The 21,498-nt window shown below is 36.1% G+C and overlaps 2 protein-coding genes and 1 non-coding gene across 3 annotated transcripts in view; 1 reads left to right on the top strand and 2 right to left on the bottom strand.

Moving 5' to 3' along the window:
- LOC148957472 (coiled-coil domain-containing protein 43-like) overlaps window positions 1–5,428 on the bottom strand; it is a 22,372-nt gene extending 16,944 nt beyond the window's left edge. Inside the window, exon 1 of the mRNA XM_089115306.1 lies at window positions 5,304–5,428. The gene's annotated coding sequence lies outside the window, so the exon portion shown is untranslated. The remainder of the gene's footprint in view (window positions 1–5,303) is intronic.
- Window positions 1,559–21,498, top strand: LOC135690123 (PAS domain-containing serine/threonine-protein kinase). Its single transcript, XM_089115286.1, has 19 exons — window positions 1,559–1,941; window positions 3,586–3,838; window positions 5,355–5,530; window positions 6,911–7,120; window positions 7,759–7,899; window positions 9,198–9,332; window positions 9,722–10,003; window positions 10,648–10,816; window positions 11,129–11,254; window positions 11,404–12,506; window positions 12,756–12,917; window positions 14,340–14,489; window positions 15,228–15,353; window positions 16,086–16,220; window positions 16,683–16,739; window positions 17,102–17,244; window positions 18,763–18,896; window positions 19,474–19,605; window positions 20,765–21,498. Exons 1-19 carry the CDS (start codon window positions 1,765–1,767, stop codon window positions 20,980–20,982), a joined length of 4,029 nt encoding a protein of 1,342 aa, XP_088971412.1. The 5' UTR covers window positions 1,559–1,764; the 3' UTR covers window positions 20,983–21,498.
- Trnal-uag (transfer RNA leucine (anticodon UAG)) lies at window positions 9,066–9,147 on the bottom strand. Its single transcript has one exon. It is a non-coding gene; the product is annotated as a tRNA-Leu (tRNA).

The following is a 21,498-nucleotide window of genomic DNA, read 5'->3' as shown; positions in this document are numbered from 1 at the left end:
AATAAATGAAATACGGATTAATAGAAAACATTAACGTTGAAATATCAACAGAAGAACTATCAGCTGAAAGTAAAAAATTTAGCAGATTTATACAGTTAAGATATAACTTTGTAAAATCTTATCTTAACTTCTTTAGAAATTAAGTGCTTTAACAAAAATTTGATAAACCTTCAAACTGTGCTTGTCAAAATGAGTTTGAATAGAATTTATAATTGCGTCGATATTTTCTCTTTCTTAGTAGGAATGGATTATCCAAACGATCAAACTCTGTTTTCTTGATCATACTTTTTAAGAACAAATCTGCCCATACTTTATTATATCCTCAAAAAGTTCTTTCCAGCTGTTTCTTTTCCTTGAAAAGCTGATTTTTCTCTTTTTGTAATGTTTCTGAGAAAGTTTTCGTTAACAAATAGACCCTGTGTGCCAAGTTTAGGCAATGGAAAAAACAAAACCCCGTCAATTTGTGCTGGCACCAAGTTATTCAGGACTAGATTTCTCGATCTATTTGCTAAGCCAAGCTGTCACTCGTTGTAAAACTTAGACAATGACCGATTTCTTCGATTTAATTCCCACGCTCAATTTTATGTATGTCTTCTATGGTGAAGACATAGCAACCAAGGTAAAGCTAAGGACACATTTAAGAGAATACTAGGCAAAGCTACTTACAGAATCATATACTACATTTATTTTCACTTTTGCCTAAAATGTTTTTTTAGCTCTGCAAAAAAAGGGGGGCATGGCCCCCCGGCCCCCAAGTTTTGCCGGCCCTGCCAAAGAACCAATTTTGATGCTGCCTTATTGCTTTGCCAGCAGTGACCAGCAATTCTTAGTCTGCGTTTCTTTATTGTGCCGGAGATTTTAGGAAGATCTTCGTCGAGTTCTTCATTTGTGATATGTTGTATCATGTTGTATCTAGTTGATGCTTATAATATGCCGTAGCAGACGTGTGTATGTTTCATCGAGCTCTTTGTTCAGTCTCTTTGTTACGTTTACTCTAACGCAATTTTGGAAAATTTACCCTAATGGATCCTAAGTAGTAGCAATTCTTCTTGACTGGGAGCCCTTTCTGTTCATTTTCTTGGTCTTTTATCTTGCTTAATGATTTGCTATACTTTTCAACTTGTTTAGCTTGGTGTTTAATTATTCTTAAGCTAAATATATTCATCTTTATAGTAATTGACATCTTTCAGAATCAGACTGTAGTGAAAATCAGCAAGTATTTTATAAAAGGTGCGTTTTCTGGCGTTCCGAAGGCCTAAGAATATTTTCGATCGCGCCCTTTTCAGCACACCCCCTCCCACTTTTAGACCGGTGCGTGGTGCCTGATCCAGAGGTTCATGCTTATATATAGCAAGGGCGTATCTACATACGACAAACTACACGTAAATTGTTTACGGCTAAACCAACGAGCAATATCTTGCCGAACTCTTACGATTGATTAAAAATTCAGCTATCTAATTAATAGCAATTAAGCTAATGACAATGATTCTGCAACGCAGAACACTGAATGCAGACCGTCTTGGCACGGTATCTGTTGCATTGTGGGTAATTTCGAAATGTTTCGAGGCTCGAAGCTTGGCGGGTTCCGTTTGAAAAAATTGATTTGGTGCAGGTGGCCGGTATTGAATTGTTGAAAACAAAAATTCATTTTCAAGCATTCGAAACACTCAACGACAATGCATTCTCCCAGCTTAGTGTTTTTGAAATACTTCTTCTCACTTTGGGCAGAGTGAAGTGTTCAAAAGCAACCGGATCTTCGTTAAAATGGAAGTTGTTGAAGCGAGTGCTATTAGGCCAGACAGTGAGCAGTCACAGACTAACGCTGGCGTTGATATGTTGCCACGGCCTTGCAGCATGCCAAGCTTTGATAAAAAAACTGAACTTGCAAGGAAAAGAATTCTACAGACATTACCATCGAAGCCTTCTGTTAGGCGAGGACTGGTGAGTATTTGTTTATTTGGATTCGTCCGAAAACAATCGGTTGGCTAATTTGACTTTTGTTGACAAAAAGGAGGGTGTCAATTCGGTTGTTAAGGTAAACATGAATGATGGCTTGTGTTTTAAACGAGCGAAATGGTTTTTGAGGTGGAAATTTTTTTAATAAAGTACCCATTTTGTCGTGGATTTATTTTAAGTCTGTCTTGTTTAATTTTTGAAATCAATTTTCTTATGAAATTCCTTCAGAGTAGCGCACAATGCGTCGTTGGTCAACAGTACAGAATTACTTTGATGGCGTGATACAATCGCTTTGGCAATAAGATTACCGATTTTCAATTGAATTTAATTAGTCTGTTTTAAGCAGCCCAAGAATTTGGGAATTTATCCTATTGAATCTGATTACACAAAAGATGTATATATTTCCTTTTCTGGCAAAGAGCTTGCGTCTATAACATCCTTATATCTACATCGCAAGATGCAATAGAACTTTGTGTGTTCACATCCAGGGAGGTTCCTTTTAAATTTTAATGCTGTTTCTTTCTACAACATAAGCTTTTGTCAAAGAAATTTACAATGCAATTTATACCAGTAGCTTATGATTTGATATCATCACCCATCCTCCCTTGTTTACTTTTCTAAGTATGCATTTGTTAGTTACACAGCTTTTCACTATTTTTGATACTTTATGGGCATGTAGAAATTTCTCTGTGCCAGTTATTGCCCATGCTGTTTTGGTATTTTCCTAAATCTGCCTCAGGCAGGACTTTGATTATTTGCGGCACACATATTTCTCTGTTTGAAAAAGTACTGGCACCCAGTTGGTGCACTCCAATTTCATGTGCAGCATTCAGCACCACAAATATCTATTAAAAACCAGATCAACACTCATCTCAGGGGATTCCTTTTCTAAGTTTTCAACACCAGTTCATTTAGAGCCAAGTTGGTAATTTTCTGCTCTCAGGTTGCCTTGAGTTTACTGCCACTGGTGGAATCCAATTATTGCCTTAGCATATATCTAAGGCATATGATTTTGTCAACTCCAGAATGGATCTACATCCTTCTTTTTTGAAAGGTACTTACAGGTCTGAAGTCAATTTTGGTTGGGTGGAAGCAGTATTTTCAAATTATTTGTGCTGCAATTTTAGTTCCATTGGTATATATAACTTTGACTTGGCTTTACCTATTATGTCACAATCTTAGGCTATTAAAAGCTTTGGCCTTTCTGGCAATTTGCCCATAGATATGATCAACCAAGTACCACAAAAGTAAATGTTTGAGCCAGGATACTTCATAAAGATAGTAAAAGAATTAATCAATCAGCTGAAAATGCGACCAAGCCTTATTTTCAGTACTTTTATTGCTTTATGTTTTAAAAAGGCTCAAACAATGTAGAATTTTTAAAAAAAGGCCCCTTGAATTTATCTTTATAAATAGGCAAACAATTTTAAACACTCTTTCATGTGTGTAGGAATTGCATTGGTTTATTACTGAATTAGTCCCAAAGTTTGTTAGTCAATATTTCACCAAATTAGATAATAAACATTTAATAAACTGCATTAATTTGGGGATATACTGCATGTTTTCCTGATTTAGAGGTTTTGGAAAAATAATTCTTCCATTTAGAAACATTTTTCTTTTATTGCGTAGGAGAACAAGCCATGGAAGTCAATGTCATCAAGTCAAGGGTTGTTTGGAACAGCATCACCTGCTTTTGGGACTCCCTCTTACCCAGCACATTTAGATATGATAAGAGCACCAGATGTTGGCCTCAGTACATCTGATATCTCTAGCTACTCATCAAATGAGCTGAACAATAATTTTCTTGACTCACTAATACATGAAGCAAGGGCTGGTATCTGTAATGCTGCGAAGAAAGAAGGAGATCTGGCATCTTCTAAAAGTAAGCAAGACACATTTTCATAAATCCAAAATTGCTATTAAAGTTATTATCAGATGTTTACTTGTTGACCTTAGTATTATTAAAACCTCCTTTGAAAGTCCATGTCTTCTTTTTCTGAAATTATAAGTTTTTACATTTTTGCTCTTTTCAATGTGGATACAATAAACCAATGATCAACTGTGACCAGGCAATCTAATCAGTTTTAGTTTTATATAATCATGTTTTCCTTCAATGTTATCATATATTTATAGGTCTTTTTCTACCTAAAGATTTATATATCTATCTAAAGTTCAAGCCTATAAAAACTAAAAATTTATTCTAGTTATAAGCTTGCTCTATATGAGCTCAGGTGATAACTCTGTTATCAAATTTTACATATCTACAATCTGCCATTGGTTTTATTGGCTCAAGGTGTCATATCAATTGGAAGTGTTGAGTAGAAAAACACAATTTGGCAAATACAACATCTCTCCATTCAGTTAGGTCTTAAATGTCATTTGGTTTAATGTCAGCACCAGATTCCATTTGAAAACATTATTGTATTTTCTACCAGTATTTTCAAACAACTTAGAACAAATGACAACTCAACAAAAATGCTTGAATAAATAATCAATGAGCTCTTTAACTGGCATTTAAAATAGATCCAATTAAGTGCAATAGTATATTTTTAATGACTCTTGGTTTTTTAAGTTAATCGTCTAAAACATATTTGAAAATCAATTTGTATAAATGAAGAACAATACCAATACATATCTTATACAGTAAATTTATACTTCATCTCATTGGATTTGCAATGAAGTAAGCTGAAATTTTAGTCAATGTCCTAGAAAATGTATCAAAATCATAGAATGATTACCAAGTCATCTTCTTTAAAAAAGATTTAACAGTTCAATTTGTCTTCAAGAGTGCATTTATATATATATAAATCTTTATTTTTTCCTCTTGCTATTAAAATCTTTCCTAAGAAACTGCATATCTAGATTGTGTTTCAGTGAAAATATTCCCTAACTAGCTATTTTGATTTCTTTTTTCTTCACCTCTATTCTTAGCAGATTAGAATATATTCACCTCTTCTTGTTTACCAACTACTCATAACCCATCACGTTTTTAACGTGTGGAGAAGGCCGCTTTACTTTGAACTTTCCTTCTTGAAAATTCTCTTTTCGAATTGCCAACTATATTTAGATAAAACTATAAGCGTTCTTAAAAATTAACCGTCCATAAACAAGCAATTAAGCAATCAGCTCTTGTTGAAATGTCACAATTTAAAGACAAACACTCGAGAGAAAATCGTAGCAAATGAGAGGAATATTATTTCTTGTTTCATTTTCAGTTTTTGAATGCTTGCTTTCAATTAGACGTCTCTAGGTTTAATCTTACAGTAGCTATCAGATCCCTATGCATTTTGAGAAACGTTAACCAAAAAAATAAACGAAACAGCAATATAGATAGTTTCGTATCATACCTTTTGCTACTCCACCTTTGTGACCTTGCAACCATTTTTCCTTTTTCTTAGAAAACCTCGCTGAGTCACTTCACAGTTTCAGTTTTGCACCTGGATTTTCACGTGGGTCTTTTGCACCAAGCCCGAGTCCTGGCCTGAACTCCTCACTTAATACGTCATGGCAGTTTTTCAATTTCGTCGGAGGAGCCGAAGTCGGAACAGTTTTCCCAACAACTACAAGGAACCCCGTATGTATAAGTTAGACTTTGGTAGTTCGTGCGTGGATTTTCATAAGAACATGGGGGTTTTACCTTATACGAACCTGTTATAAGAACCTCAAAAGTATCAAATTTGCAAGAACTCTTATGCCCAGTCGAAGTTTGATAAAATGTCCTTGCTTATAGTAAAGGTATTTTCTGGATATATTTTAGCGAAGAATCAATGAACCACAGTTACTTTAAAATCTATTAAATTGAAAAGCACTATTCAGGTATCTGGTGAATTGCTTTGAGGAGAAGTTTAGGTTTTGATTTGGTTCACAATAAAAAACTTATTAATATTTATTCAAAATATTTATAAATAAAATAAAAAATATTTATTCAAAAGTATTTATCCATTTCCACGATATCTGTCAAAAAGAAAGCTTGCAGTTAAAATTGATTGAAAAATGAAGGCTCGATTCCACGATTTTTCTCAAAAACGCTTTTATTTCATGAATTTTTTTCTTTTCTCTGAAGAAAACGTGGTTTTGTGCATCCATTTTGCTCTTGATGGGTTTAAATCAAATAAACGAATTAATGATGACATAAAAGGCATTCTATGCCATTAAAAATGATTTTTATTCAGATCTGCTTAGAAAGTAATACTGTTGTGCTAACATATAACAAGGGGTCCTTTGGAAAGTTTCCTGTCTGCAAATCAGAATCATTTTCCATCAGTATCACCTGGTGGCTTTTATTTGTTTTAATTTCCATTCATTTTCGCTGTCTTGTGATTTCGATGGTGATATATGATGCTACCAAAAGCTGGCGGTTTCCTGGAATGAATCTGTTTACAGCTTAAATGCTAGCCATCATCTTTGTACTTGGGGCATGTTCATTGATTTAACCTGAACAAGAAATGACAAGAAGCTGTTTTCCTGGAGAATTGGTAATCCTTTCTGCAGTAGGCTCAATTATGACGTCATTCTCACTTTAAAGGTCTTCCATCAAAATATCGAACTGTTAAAATCTATATTGGGGATAGGGTTACCGCGGCTTCTGACACAGGACATGCACTCAAATTGAAGCTGCCAAAGACTTTGAATTATACCTCTTCAAATCGCAATAGTTTTTCTATAATTTTGAAAATTTCCTTCACCAAATAGATGTTGGCATGCGAAGCTATAGTTTGATTTGCTAATTCATTTAAACACTGATATTGTTATTTTATTCTTAAAACTTTTGAAGTTAATGGAAATTCTACCGGTTGATTTATACTATTGTCCATCAAAAAGTGTTTTCAGATACCGAAAGGGCGGGTCCTGTTACATCATTCGAAGACCGCAGCATGAGGTAAGGCGTGGCATCATGCAATAATTATTTTTATTATTCAACGCCCAAGACTCTAGCATTAATTATTTTTTCTAGAACAAAGCAATCATTACGATAGATGGCCGGACGTCAAAGATTCTAGTTGCCAATGAAATCGCTGGAAAGTTGTTTGGTTATCTTAACGACGAGCTGTGTGGCATGAAGATGTCCAAGCTGTTCACGATGAAAGACGGATTCAAACAAGATGCCTTGCTTGAGCAGCACATTGATGTTGATGGAAATATTGTGATGGTTTCTGGCAAAGTGGTATGTCCGCTATATACCGGAAGCCCTCGAATAAGCCCCTATCTTCGAATAAGCCCCCCTACCCTAAAGTAATTTTTGTAAAATAGGCCCCCATCCTCGAATAAGCACCCATGGGCCGAGGAATTGCCTCGACAGCAATAGGTTTATCACATAATATCTGCATTTTTAGCAAACTGACCAGCCTCAAGTAGAAGAACAATAGTTCCCCTAGTAATATTTTGGCTTCTGCTAAATAAGCCCCCGCCTTCAAGTAAGCCTCCCTTCGAATGAACCCCAACCCAATTTTTTTTGGAAAATTAGCCACCAAGAGGCTTATTCGAGGACTTACGGTAGCAACAAATGCATCATAAAATCATAAAGTTGACACATGAGATTATTTTGACTGTGAGTAAAGGCTTTGGGCGAGGGTGGGGTGGAGGGTAGAATGTACGGTAGGGTGCCTTTCTTCACACGATCGTACCCTTTACATGCCCCCCATCTCACACAAAAGTACACCAAACTATTACTTTTTGTTGAAAGCGCACATAACTGTTAAATGCTGACATGAAAAGCGATTTTGAAAGCTGCATCCCTATATTTAAAATGCACCCCTGTGCTAATGCTCCGGTTGTTTGAGATTCTTCTTTTTGTGTATTCAGGTCGAGGCAGTGGACTGTGATGGATGCATCATACCAGTTTCACTTTGGATGAAAATGGTCCATTCAGACGGGGACCCCAGATGTGTGGCAATCATTGAGCCTGTTCAAAGAGCTGTCGGCTCTTTCCTGTTCAATGCAGAGGTTCGTGCTACATGAAGTAACTAACTGTTAAACATGTTAAAAGTCGTGTTGCATGGTATCAATGGAAGGAACTCGGTTTTACTATGCACTTGCCCTTGTGCATGGAAAAGTATCCAGCAATCTTAGAACTTAGAACTAAAAGTCTCTTAACGTTTGTGAGAATTAAGAACTTGAAGTTTCTTTTATTGTCTTAAAACTTGGGATTGCAAAAATTAGCTTGCCAAAGATAGAAGTTTAACTTTTATTGCTAAAAAGATAAAAACAGGAAAGGTTACGCTATTCAGTTTGAAACAGTCTTAACATTACTAAACAGATTATGCTGCCCAACTCATCACCAGATTGAAAACTCGATTCCTTATAATGTTAAAGCTTAGATCAGGTTGATACTGGGTGATATTTCTCTGTTATGTAACATAAAAACTTATTTTACATAAAAATAAAAACTCATCAACCTATTTTTGACAAGACTGAAAGCTTGACTTCGAAACTTCGCTCTCTGAAGCACCACGTTTGTAAAGAAGTAAATATAGAAGAATATTTATTGTTCATGCTAAAATCTTTGATTCAGCTGTTTAGACAAATTACCAAACAAAAAGCTAGTGTCGTCAATTTTAGCTAAGCAGCAAGCCAGTGTCCTGTCCAATTCAAAGCTGATGAAGTGCTCGTCACATCAAAAATAACTTTGGCTTCATAGATGCATGATCCCAATCTTAATTTAGTTTTAAAATTCGAATTATTTTTTGTGTCCTACTTCTTTGCTTTTTCGCTCATTTCGCCTAAGCCACGAAAGCAGCAAAAACCTGACGCAATTCGAGGCGAATAGTTACATAGCTTTCGCCAAAAGTAGATGACGTTGACCTAGCTTTCAACAAAAATGAGTTTTGTTCTAATGGAATTATTAATAAACAATTAAGCTTGATAGAGTTTAAGGCGGACCTGAAGAATCCGAATAGGCATCATGTTTTCATCGATGTCATATTCATAGGAGAGCGTTCCCTGACCCTAGGCGATCTGTGATTCGCTAATGAAGTAAAAAAGCCCCTTGACGTGTATGACTCGAGGTTAATCGGATTATCCTGACCGGATTCTTAAGTTTCGCCAAATTTATACATGACAATTATAAAATTATGAATTTTTGACATTACAAGCACTTTTTATGCAAAACATGACAGAGGTGGGATTCGAACCCACGCCTCCGGAGAGACTAGAGCCTAAATCTAGCGCCTTAGACCACTCGGCCACTCTGCCTCTATCTTGCATAATTTGTATGATCTAAATAATGTTTTATATACTTATAGGGGACTATAGTAGATTGTGACTCACAATTTGCCCTATTACACGGATTCTCAAGCCCGGAGGAAGTTGTCGGAGAATCAATCCTGAATTTGATTCCGGCTTTTATGTTACCGATACCCGGTCACGAACTTGCACGGGTGAGTTGCAAACAATTGAGGTTGACTTTGACTACAATTATTACGTATGAAATTTCTACTTTATTATGCAAGCAATCCTCTTTTAGTTAGTTAGTCTTAAAATGATAACATCTCTGTTGAAATTGAAAGGAGAGCTCTTGAACTAGTTACAATGTATTCCTTGTTACCACCAAGCATTGCATTGCTCATGCTGGTCCGTCTCCCCAACAAAGAACCAATGCTAAGCAGCACCACCAATAAGTCACCAGTACCTTTTATATGCACTAGATTTTACTGCATCTTTTAATCTCCACGCGAAATATTTGTATTCTTACATCATTTTCATAAACCTTCGTTATAAAAAGGTTATTTCTTTTAGAGCTTCTAAGCGTTGTTTGTTTTGTACCTAGTCTTTGAAAAAACAGAGAGCTACTGGAAAAACGAGAGATAACACGCGGTTTCCCGTGAGCATTCAGATTTCTGAATATGACAAAGAATCCCACGATTTGTACCTCCGCAGAGGGCATCCCGATGATATACAGTTTAGTAAGTTCCTTTACAAAGGCATCGTGTGGGTCTTCTCCAACATTAGTGGTTTGATCAGCGTTTCACCCAGTGGACGGATACACAGTTGTAATGGCAATTTTTCCATGATGCTGTTTGGGTATTCTGAGCAGGAGCTTGTAGGCAAGGTACTTTATCTCGTTTTCAAACTCGCTTACTTTTGCTCAGCAGATATGTTAATGTAGGCCATACAGAAACAGTAATCAATGTAAGACAAGGCTGACATAGAAATAGCCATTTAAAAACTTGCTTGTGTAGAATGTTCGACCAGCTAATGACGCTGACCTCGAATATCGAATTCTTTATGCGGTGGAAAGCTTTTATTGTTCAACATGTATATTATAAGTTGTATCTACCAAAAAAATTTGTAGTTAAACTGATTTGGTGGATTAAATCTGTCGTTCAACCTGTCCTGTATTAAAAAAGTTGTGTTTTTTACCATTATTTGTTGAACGTAAAATGCAAGATTTAAAAGAAGAAAAAAGAAATTACACAAGCAAAAGATTGGTTTTCGTCGTTGAAGGTTATCTTCAAAGGGCGCTAGATTTTTAAATACTGTTGATCCCATTGAAACAACCCCGCTTTTGATTTCCAAAACAAGAAACAATAGTAGCTACTGCCATACTTCAAGTATCTTGTCCTAAAAGTAACCCTGCACTTGATATCGAACAGCTATAGATATGTCTACGTTTCACATTGCTGAAGAGATTTTTAGATTCAATAATATAACACTTTTATGGCATAAATGAATTAAGCAAATCTGGAATTACAGGATCTGACATGTCTTGTACCGTTTTTCTACGATCACGTGGAGCTGGCAGAAGATCGAAGCTTGAAAATTCCTTCAATCAGTGACGACGGTGAGATCCACCTTGATCCAAAACGTGACACAGCGTTGTCTGGGAATTTCGCTACCTCGAGCGTTTCCGATGGGTTTTCAGGTAAGCTGACGTTGCAGGTGCATTCATCGTTACGTGTGACGTCAAAACCTTATCCTACAGTTCACCTCAAGAAAACAGAATTGAAGTGTTATACTCCTTGTTTCTTCAAAATGACGTAATTGCAGTATAATTGCTTATGCAAATGTTTCTTTCTATTCTGTGACTGAAGTTAGAGTTATCCAGCAACTTACAGTACTTGATATCCTGAAAGTCTGGGCGAGATTTCGCATAGATAACGTACTAATGACGTGTCTCTGTGCTGGAATATCATTTTCGAATCTTAATGTATATAGTTTTTATTTCTACACTTAGACGTTGATAGCATGCTTGGAAACTGCGAGTATATGAATGACTTGAAAGGTGTTGCTGAAATTTCCGAATCAAATTCAGAGCTGACAGGAGCATCTTCACTGACGCTTGAAAGTGATGCCCAAGACAGTAAGTGTTTTTACCAAAATCTGTTTTTTTGCAAGTTGAAGAAAAGAAGTCATGCATTGCTCATATTCGATTTTTTATGATTCATAGTATTATTAAGTATTAAAAGCAAAAACAAAAAGTAACGGGTGTTTCTCTTTTCTCTTTTTCAGCTGATAGTGGACTGCCCATCAAATCTATGAACGGATCTTCCACATCAGAAAGCTCGTTTTTGACTCCTAGGCCAAACGGTGAACAGTTTTCATCCACCCCTGGAAGCGAAAGTGTCAAAACAAATGCGGCCAGAAGCCAAAGTGAAAGAGGCTGTGTTGTTGCAGAAGAACAGAGGGAACCTAGTACCTTACAAGTGGTCACAAATGAACTTGCAAGCGAATCTTCAGGAGAAATTAAGTGCTTGGATTCGGAAAAGTCGAAAATTCTAGAAAGTACGGATGCTCAAAATTGCAGCTGTTTATCTGGCCAAGACTCATGTAATACGGAAAATACATCGTGTCATAAAAGTTGTTGTATTTCAGAAAATGAGGGAGTAATTAAAGCTGAAAAGGAACTAACTGCGAAGAAAGCAGATTCTAATGATAGCAAAGGAAACTTTGATAGTGAAAATAAGTGTTTGGATGCAGGGAAAGATATTGAAGCTGACAGTGGAAAGTATAATGCCGATGAAAAAAGTTTGGGACAAATGAAGGATGGTGAACTTGAGTTTGATGGTGCTGATGATAAAGAGAATTTAATAGATGAAGTAGGAAAATCGGAAAGTGTCACAAAAAAGTCAAAAGATGATGTTGAGAACCAGGAAAGCATAATTGGAAAGACATTAATTGATTCAAGGGTGTATCTGCTTAATAAAGGTAAAGAAGAGACATCTTCAGAAGAGCACAGTCTTGCCCATACTGAGTGCAGAGATATGCCCACTGCTTTGAAGTACGACAGTAGCACATTTAGTGAACCAACCAACTCTCATATGTCTAACGATAATACTGGCAGCAGGGGAAATGCGTTTGTTAATGAGGATGGATCGGTCGTGCTTGATGCAATGCAGGAGGGCAGTAAGAATCTTGAACAAGAGCCAGAGGCAGGTGATAAAGTAGGAAAAGTAGATAGCAGTTGCGACAAAGGAGGCTGGCAGCCAAACCGAGTGACACCAACTCCCAAGCTCGATCGGGCTGATAGTCAGACTACTAAAAAGATTTTCGAAGGGAATTTTTGCGGGCAAGCAAGGCATAAAGATGGATCCCTGCTTCCCATTGTCTTCCAGGTTCGTTGCATTGTGCTTGAAATTTGTTATTTGAAAACTTTTCAGAGATAATTTTATCATTTTGCATTAAAAGCAAAAAATGTGTCTGCAAACAATTTTTGAGTCTAGCCTACGAGAGAGCCTTCTACGCGGCAACCTTCCTCTGTCCGCAGGCTAGTTTTCTAAAAGTTCATTATTTTAGCAATTGAGTATGAAATGATCATATATTCTTTTAACATATTCCTTTTTTACATTTTGTCCCCCGTGTAGATTAAGCAAATAACGTTAGATCGAGGCCAAGAGATGTACTGCATTTGGGTGTCACGTGATCCAGAGGAACACGGTGAAGGAAGTCGAGCGCCTTCGCAGATGCTTTTCACATCGAGCTTCAACAGTACTCTGAACACTTCACATGGTGGTTACCTCTACGATGTACGTATGTTTGATTAAGTCGCAATAGGTTTTTCCAGTACGTTTAGAAATGACATATAATTCAATGTTGTTTTAGTTGAAAAAAACTTTAGCAGTCAAAAGGATTTAAATAAATTGGCGAAGTAAAATTAAATTAGAAAATATTCATACCAGAACTCTACATAAGGAGAGTACAGTGTGACCAGATCTCAATTTTGTAATTATGCCAAATTTGTTATAAAATTATGCTAAATTTGCAAAAATTATGCTAAATTTCAAATCAAGGCAATCCTGTTCAAGAAAAAAGCTAGCGCTTGCTTTGGATAGCAAAATAGGCCCGGAGTTGCCATTTGGCCTTTTGATCACTCATCTAAAATACAGTGTACTCCTTTTTTGTACACAAAGAGGCAATTTAGATCAATGGTTTTGACATCAAAATTCCTCCATTTTGGCCGTTTTTCAAAACCCCTTGGCCGTCATAATTTGATTTGCCCGAAGAAGCAAAAGTTGGCAGAATTCTGGCAGCATATTAGAAAAAACCACATAAACGCAAATGACACACACAATTTTTGGCACAGATTATATTCAACATTTTTTAGAATAATTTCAAAATTGATAATGATAAAAGAAAAATGTAAGATAAAATGTCACAATGTAAGATAAAAGAAAGTGAAAGCTTTTGTGACCTCAAAGCAAATTTTGATTACGCTATCACTTCCCATAATTAGCAAAATTTTAGCTTTTTTGTGTACTGCATTCGGCTGGCTGAATTTGGCCACCAACCATAAAATATTTTGCTGCCAACCGTTCCAAACATCTGGCTAGACCCTGAAAGTGAAAAGTCACACATTCTGGTGTAAAGTGGTGATAGACAACAGATCGATGGAAACAACGAGTTTTTAAAAATATCAAAATTATGCCAGAGTTATGGTAGATTCCAAAATATGCTAGATTTTATGCTTAATGGCGATTTTTGGCTAATACTATTCTAAAAGCACAATATTATGCTAGATCTGGTCACACTGGGAGTAGAAGATGGTATGGGGAGAAAGAAACATTACGTATGGAGCAGGGATAGGTTTTTGGATATTCAAAGTACTATTCCATAGCCCAAGATAAGGGTGCCTTATCGAACAGAAATGTCACTGGTTGCATTTATAGAGCAACATCTTTACACCATCAAGTTGAAACTTGAAAGCTTCTTTATTATATAACTTAACCTTGAATAAAACCAGTTTAATTCTATTTTACCTTTAGTAAAAATAAAATTTGTCACGCTCTCTGAATATAACGAAGCAGTAATTGAAATACGATGCTATTACATTTTAGCCATTTAAAACAACAGTTTTTTTATTTTGACAATCATGATCTTTTCTTTAATATGTCAGCTCTTTGAAGAAGATTTAACCATTTTATACTGAGGAACATAATCTGTTATCATAGGCACAGAGGACTGCTGCAGAACTTAGTCGCTCTTTAACTGAAGAAAACCTTAAAGGGCAATATGACGAGAGATATTTGACTTTAAAATCAATCGGAAAAGGGGCTTTTGGCTTTGTAAAACTTGCACAAAGGCGGCTTGATGGGCAAGAGGTAAGATACCATTTCTCTAATGTATGGAATCTTTCTCTGTTTTGGTTAGAGACATCATTCCTATCTGCTAATGTAGCAGGTCTTTGTTTTGATACTATGAAAGACCACTTATCCTGGTGGTTAGTGATCATAGAGACCTTAACATCCCAAGATCCTAAGATGAAATACTTGCTAAAACGCAGATTTCAGGGCACGAGCTTCGTAGTTTCAACATCGGAACCAGAATAGGCTGCAAATTTTTTTATATCGATGGTATCTGCATGCAATCGTCCCTCATGACTGGCCATAGACATACAGATATCACTTATGTCGTACTTCATACTCATAAGGGGCAATGATTGCATTGAAACAATGAAATAGCTGTTTGTACCATACCATAGAGCATGAAAATTTAAAATGGAATGGATTGAACAAGTTTTGTATAGGCTCCTTGCACATTCTCCTGTCTGTACCCAACTTAAACAATTTGTAACCATCAATGCCTTTCGACCCTGTATGCAACATATCATTTGAACCAATTATGAAAATGAATGTAGTACGATGTACTTTGAAAAACTGTTTGCTTTTTCATCTCTTAGGTCTCTCGATAGTGGCACTTGAATGTTTCTTGCAGTCAGTAGATATTGAATCTTATTTTTACCTGTCTTGGTCATGTCACTCAAAGTTTCTTTGCTTAATATTTCTGCTACTTCTTGGAATGTTATGCATATCTTTAAATCCAAGAGTCATTTTTATTAGGTTGTTGTGAAGTTTATACAGAAGAGCAAGATAGTGCCAAGCAGCTGGATTGAACACAAGAGCCTTGGAAAGATCCCACTTGAAGTTTATTATCTCGTCAAGATTGATCATCCCAACATCGTTAAGGTTTCAAACATTTCCATTATATTTCTCAATTTTTCACAAGCCTGTTAATGTAAATGTTTACATCCACTTTTCTATGATTTCATGTTTCCACACCATCTCCAGCATTCTTTTTCGTCCAGATTTCGAGCATGGGGTTTCAAAAATGGGTTTTTTTCCTTTGATATCATGTTATATTGGTTTGTTTAAACCTAAGCCTTGAGGTTTCCTTAAAAGGATCTCCATCTACGTCAAACCTTTGCAACGGATCACACCCGAGCATGCAATAAAGTTTGATTCAATATTCCCTGGCCTATAACATATTGCTAAATTTGAATCATGGATTGTCAGCAGCATGCTAGATGTCTAAAACACCATGAATTAGACAAATATTTCTATCAACGAAATTTTATATTGTAGTTGGAGTGACCTGAAGGAGAGCCTTTCCACCACCTTCTCCGAATTTAGATTCGTAGTGCTTGGTTTGTTTGGTACACGGTGTGCAAAGGATTGCTTTTGAAGAAAATGGTTGAATGAATGAATTATTTGTTCCCATAAAATGGTACTCTCCTCTCTAGCGATTGTCGCTGAATCCAAAAATCCAGCTCACTTTCCATTTCTTACATGATTCCCCGACTACGTAACTAAGCCCAATACTAATTGATGCATTTTCTTATCTGATCTTAATAATAACTTAATGTATCCTATCGATTTAGTCATCAATCATGTAAGAGTGCCATTTAACTTTTATCTTAGATGTTTGACGTTTTCGAAAATGATGAATTCTTTCAACTTGTCATGGAAAAACATGGTGATGGCATAGATTTATTTGAGTTTATTGATCGACAACCAGCACTGGACGAGCCTTTATGTGCATACATGTTCAAACAGGTGCTTGTTCCCTGTTATGTCTCTGAATTTCAAAATTGTTTTTGCTCCTGTGGTGTCTGTATGGAATTAAGAATCATTTTGACATATAAAGAAGTAAACATCAGCTTGACGTCTTTAAAAGTATTATAAAATCAAATTTTATTCTTTTTGATGTGACTAAGTATTCATATCATATTCCCATTTCCAAATCAATAGCGAGAACAAGTTGAGAACTCAATCCATTTTGTCCTCTTTCAATGCCAATTCTTTAAATGCATCGAAATCTTCATTGGAAAAATCCCAAAATTATCAAAAAAGGACGTTTGCTTGCTTATTTATCTTTATAATTTTGTATACATTGATAAAGCTTTCAACCTATTAGTAGGCCCCAGAATCCTCCTAAAATAGCAGCTGCCTATCTTTGCTAGTATAGTACTTTGAGGCTACTTTATTCAATTAAATTTTCCTTTATACCTTTTCCAGGTTGTATCTGCAGTGTCATACCTCCACAGTCAGAACATACTTCACAGGGACGTCAAGGTAGCCTATCGTTTCAGATGGCTTATCAGTTTTCAGTATACTCAGCTGACACAAAATCAACGTATTTTAAAAACGCTTTTCATGTTTGAGTGTGTCTACTTGCTCTTAATGTGTATTCTGGCATTGTAAACACTTTAGGATATCATTTCTATTGTGTTTTCTCTTATAATAATTGATTTCGATTAACAGACTGCTAAACGAAAATTTCTTCTCATGTAAACAGCAAAAGAAAATGTGTTTGTTAGCTTTATTTAGCTTTTTTAGCATTTCATTTCACGTATACATCCTTTTAACTGTAAACATTTCAGTTGTTTGCACCAAGTTTAATTAGATTGTAATGATGATATCTTCTCTTTTTAAAGGACGAAAATATCATAGTTGACAAACAGTTTACTCTCAAGTTAATCGATTTTGGCTCAGCTGTTTACATGGAACAGGGAAAGTTGTTCAGTACATTCTGTGGAACAGTCGAATACTGCTCGCCTGAAGTACTTCTTGGAAACAAGTAAGATTGAAAATTGATTTTCATTCTCAATGAAAATTCCTGTTGACATGCAGTAGATATTGGAGTCTAGCTAGAAAGAAGAGAGCTACTGGTTGTCACCCATGCTCTAAATCATGCTCTTAGATTTTGCTACTTGGATCTGTCCCTTCTTCTGAACAAATAACAATAGATAATTTAAAAATTAATCCAAAGTTGCTTCGATAGAATAGGTTTGTGGGTGCTTCATCCATATAATGGTATTTTCTCTCTTCTTTTTGGAAAAAATATTGCTTTATACTGTAAAATAAAACCATACCCTAAATGATAGGCACTGCTATATTTACAGAAAACCTCTTAGTTGATGCAACATAAATGGGTGTGTAGAGTAGACTAAAGATGACCTTCGTCTTCTTTTCTTGTCGAAATGTCGATGTCACAGTGACAATATCAATGATTCTTTAAGAGAATCTGTAGCTTTCAAGGCTTCCATATTTTTGTTTCTTACTGTAAATATAGTCTCTGCTGGTCTTGGAAGCTTATTAGATTTTATAGAAAAGTTTTGTTTGTATTTCTTAACCTCTTGTTATTATCTAGAAGGAGGCTTAGTCGCAAGGATTTCAGTATTCGAAAGCTCAAATATAGTAGAAGAATTAGGTGAGATGCATACACGAAGTAAAGAATGAAGAAATCGAGTTTCTAGTGCAGTCTGTACTTTTGAGTTGTAGAAGTAGAGGTTTTTTATTCAGTATCTCTGTAGCTAGGCCGTTTTATAGTTCAGTTATTTCAGATAGTTCTAGTTATTCTAGTTCAACACAAACAGTGGTGAAAAGGACCAATGGCAAGATCAACTTTGTAAGCTCTATGTTAATCGGGTTGTATATGTCTGAGTCAAGAAAGAAAGTCTTTTCATTTTTGCAAAATGGCCGAGATTTTGAAATATTTTGTGTAAGTTCTGTAGGTTCGTTTTTGTATTAGACTTGGTGGCTGCTAATTCAAAATAACGGTTCCAAATCTCTTTACTTAAAATCTAACACCGAGATGGCCAAAAGACAAACGTATCGAATTTTGCATCACATTTAAGTAAGAGTTTCTAACGAATAAAGACGCTGTTTTCGTAGCTTCTACAAAAAAGACTACAACAAATGAGGGAGTCTTCTGTTTGTCACTGCAAAAAGCAAGTCAAAGTTACTCAGTCTCTTTGTTCATAGTCATATCCCTAATAACATGCAGAGTAATGATCACGTAGGGACAAGTTGCTCCCAGTGAAAGAAGCATCAGATAGGCCCCCCGTATTTGGCTACTTAGACTTGTTACCTGAGTAGAGGCAGATTTAGTCAAGGTATGATGGCGGTGAGACGTGGTAATATTAAGTTTAAAGAAGCCTAATCATGAAAGACATATCTAGGTACAACCTTCTTTGGTAAAGTAACGAAATATATCAGCGATACTGCCTCTCAATATCTGGCCTAAGTCTGTCATAGTGGCGTCCTTCCCTGGCTATTTTCAGGTATTTTCAAGAAATGCTCTTATTTCTCGTAGATATCGTGGACCAGAGCTTGAGGTTTGGTCAATGGGCATCACTCTTTACACGTTAGTGTTTGGTGAAAACCCTTTTTTCGATGTAGAGGAAACAATCAAAGGAGAACTGCATCCACCGTTCAGAGTTTCTTCCGGTAAATTTACAACACTATGTAATCAGGAGTATTTAGGTACACTGTCAATTAACTGAACCTAGCCATCGTGTTGTGTCCTTCAGGTACTTAGTCGATCATAGTTTGAAGTTTTAGTTTTCAAGCATCGAAAATGTTTATGGCACCAAGTTTTTGACCAGAATTTTTAATCCAAATGTTATTTATACCTTTTTATTACTCAACAAAGATAAAACTGGGTTAAGAAATAAACAGACTTAAAAGCAGGGGCGGACCTTTGGTCAAATATTGGTGGCAAGCCTATTGTTTTGATAAGATGACGTCACATTTTCCCATTGTTTTATAACAAAATACCAATATCTTCCAAATTATTAAGGGGAAGGCACCCAGCCCTCGCCCCTATGTGTCCGCCACTGATCAAAACACAGTCTACGCTTCTTAATTGCCTATCTCTTTATGTCACAGAAAAGCTGGTCCTTTGGTTAAACCCTCAATCCAAAACATACCAATCGCACACTGGAAATCCTTTTCTACACTCTATTTGGTTGAACATTCTAGCTTAGTTATATGTAGTTATCAACTCTTTCTTGCCATTTTGCAGAACTGATGTTCCTGGTATGCTGGATGCTTCACACGGAGCCCAATTTAAGGGCATCTGTTAAAGACATATCAAGCTACAGATGGCTCAACCAAAAAGTCGACGTTGGCCTTTATGATTACGATACCATCTTTGGTAAGGGAGAATCTAAATGCTTTCTGTTTATTCAAAGATGCTGAAATTGTCACTGTAGCAGTTTAAGGGTACTATGCAAATCTAAAGAAACGAATAATGGAAGCCATGTAGAATTATCTCAGTTTATCTTATACAGACATGCAAAGATTTTTTAATATCTTCTTTCGCGATTCTTTTGCGACATTCGCTTGCAATCATGCTTATTTTACTTTTTCTTTGCAACTTACCTTTGTATCTGTTTCAATGCTAGTGATGACCATCGTAAAGAAAGTTTCTTGAGACTATGTGAAAATTGAGCATATATTAATAATAAAGATACTTTGCGATGAAAACAGTGCAATTGTGAATACCAACTTCTTATTGTGGAGTTAACCAACTTTAGAGTCAAAAGCGAAGGAATATTTTGAATGAATTAACTGTTTGCTAATTAACTGTAAGAAGGAAAAATAATTTTTTGCTGGAAGATTCTCCAATCTGAGAAAAAGTGGAAGGGTTTTGAAAGGAGAGCTGGAATCAAATAGGGAAAGATGGTTTCAAAGTAAATGACCAGGGAAAATTATGCTTGAAACTGTAAGACTGATTTGCCTTAATAAACATTCGGTGACTTACATCTACTTTCACATTTTTAGAGAATAAATTATAAAGGAGTATTTATGATAAAGAGAATAAACGAACATCAATTTTGGTATTCTAAAATAGTTTCCAGTTCCATTGAATTTGCATACGAATTGATATGCATCCAAGGACACAATTGTGTATAAATTCTGGCAACAGCAAGTGGTTTCTTTATGATTGATGGCCGTTTTAAGGTTTTTTGTTAGCCAGTAGTTGTATTGTGTATTTGTTGCTACGTAGCATCCAAAGGTAGTTTTTAGGACACTGAGAAGCTTATGCTTATCGAGCAGTGTCCTGGTCCTTCCTCTCGATGTTACCACACCTCGTGATTCCTACGTCTAGAATTACAGAGAGCTGGCGACTCTCCCCACTCTGGGTGAAGGTTTGGTCATGCCAGGGACTCGCACCACGGATCCTTGGGTCTGTAGCGAGCGCCTCTAACAACTGAACCATCCTCGCACCAGTTGTCTAACCAAGATCTAGGTTAGTTATAAGTAGGCTCAATCTAGGATTGTTTATGATTCTTCTTCGCTTTTTGTTGAAGCTGAGGACAGAGAGGACTACTACCCTGGCTCTGACGACAGAAGCCCAAGTTCAGCGGAATATGACGAAAACTATGTCCAGTATGATTATGATGAATACGAAGAGGAGCAGGAGTACGTCGCAGAGCATGAAAGACTAGAGGAGGAGTACATAAGGTACTTGCAAAGACAGACCTCACTACCAGAAACGTATGAACGTGAACACGGAGCTTCTTTTTGAAAGGAAAGCAGTCAAAACCAAAGTAGCCCTAATTGAAACATGCAGCTAATTCTGCCTTTTAGCAGAAAACAGATCATCCATCTATAAAGTTTGAAGTTTAGAAGTATATATAGATATAGAGTTAGGACATAATTGGTACTTAAGTTATTCTGCATTTTACTAACGCTTTACAAAGCATTTCATATGCGTGCTCGTTGGAAATAGAGAGTTATTTATAGTTTTAATCATATCGTTGTTGAGGATTCACTTAGAGCATGTTATGAAACTTTTTAACACAGGTCAAGTTGGATCGCGGAGACCGTGTTTCCACTTGGCCTTACGAATTTTTCAGCAGTCATCTACGCATTATTTTACATTAAAAAAAACGCCTTTGTCTGCTACTTGCTATTCTGTGAAACTCAAGTTCTCAATCTATCGGTATTTAAGGCCCGATTGCATAAAGATTTTCACTATTGGGCTGGGATCACAGTCCTCCTACCCGTTATGAAATTCTCTCTTTTATCTAGTCATAGGCAT

This window comes from Rhopilema esculentum, unplaced genomic scaffold (assembly GCF_057945365.1).
Source record: "Rhopilema esculentum isolate cy_ngs unplaced genomic scaffold, ASM5794536v1 HiC_scaffold_24, whole genome shotgun sequence".
Taxonomy (NCBI): domain Eukaryota; kingdom Metazoa; phylum Cnidaria; class Scyphozoa; order Rhizostomeae; family Rhizostomatidae; genus Rhopilema; species Rhopilema esculentum.
The sequence above is the reverse complement of the archived record's forward strand: the minus strand, read 5'-3'. Positions and strand labels throughout refer to the sequence as shown.

Bases quoted from the DNA above. Each gene is read 5' to 3' on its own strand.
- LOC135690123 (XM_089115286.1), top strand. From the start codon at position 1,765: ATGGAAGTTGTTGAAGCGAGTGCTATTAGGCCAGACAGTGAGCAGTCA. The intron at 7,900-9,197 runs GTTCGTGCTACA...ATATACTTATAG, and splicing joins CTTTCCTGTTCAATGCAGAG to GGGACTATAGTAGATTGTGA. The intron at 11,255-11,403 runs GTAAGTGTTTTT...TCTCTTTTTCAG, and splicing joins TGAAAGTGATGCCCAAGACA to CTGATAGTGGACTGCCCATC.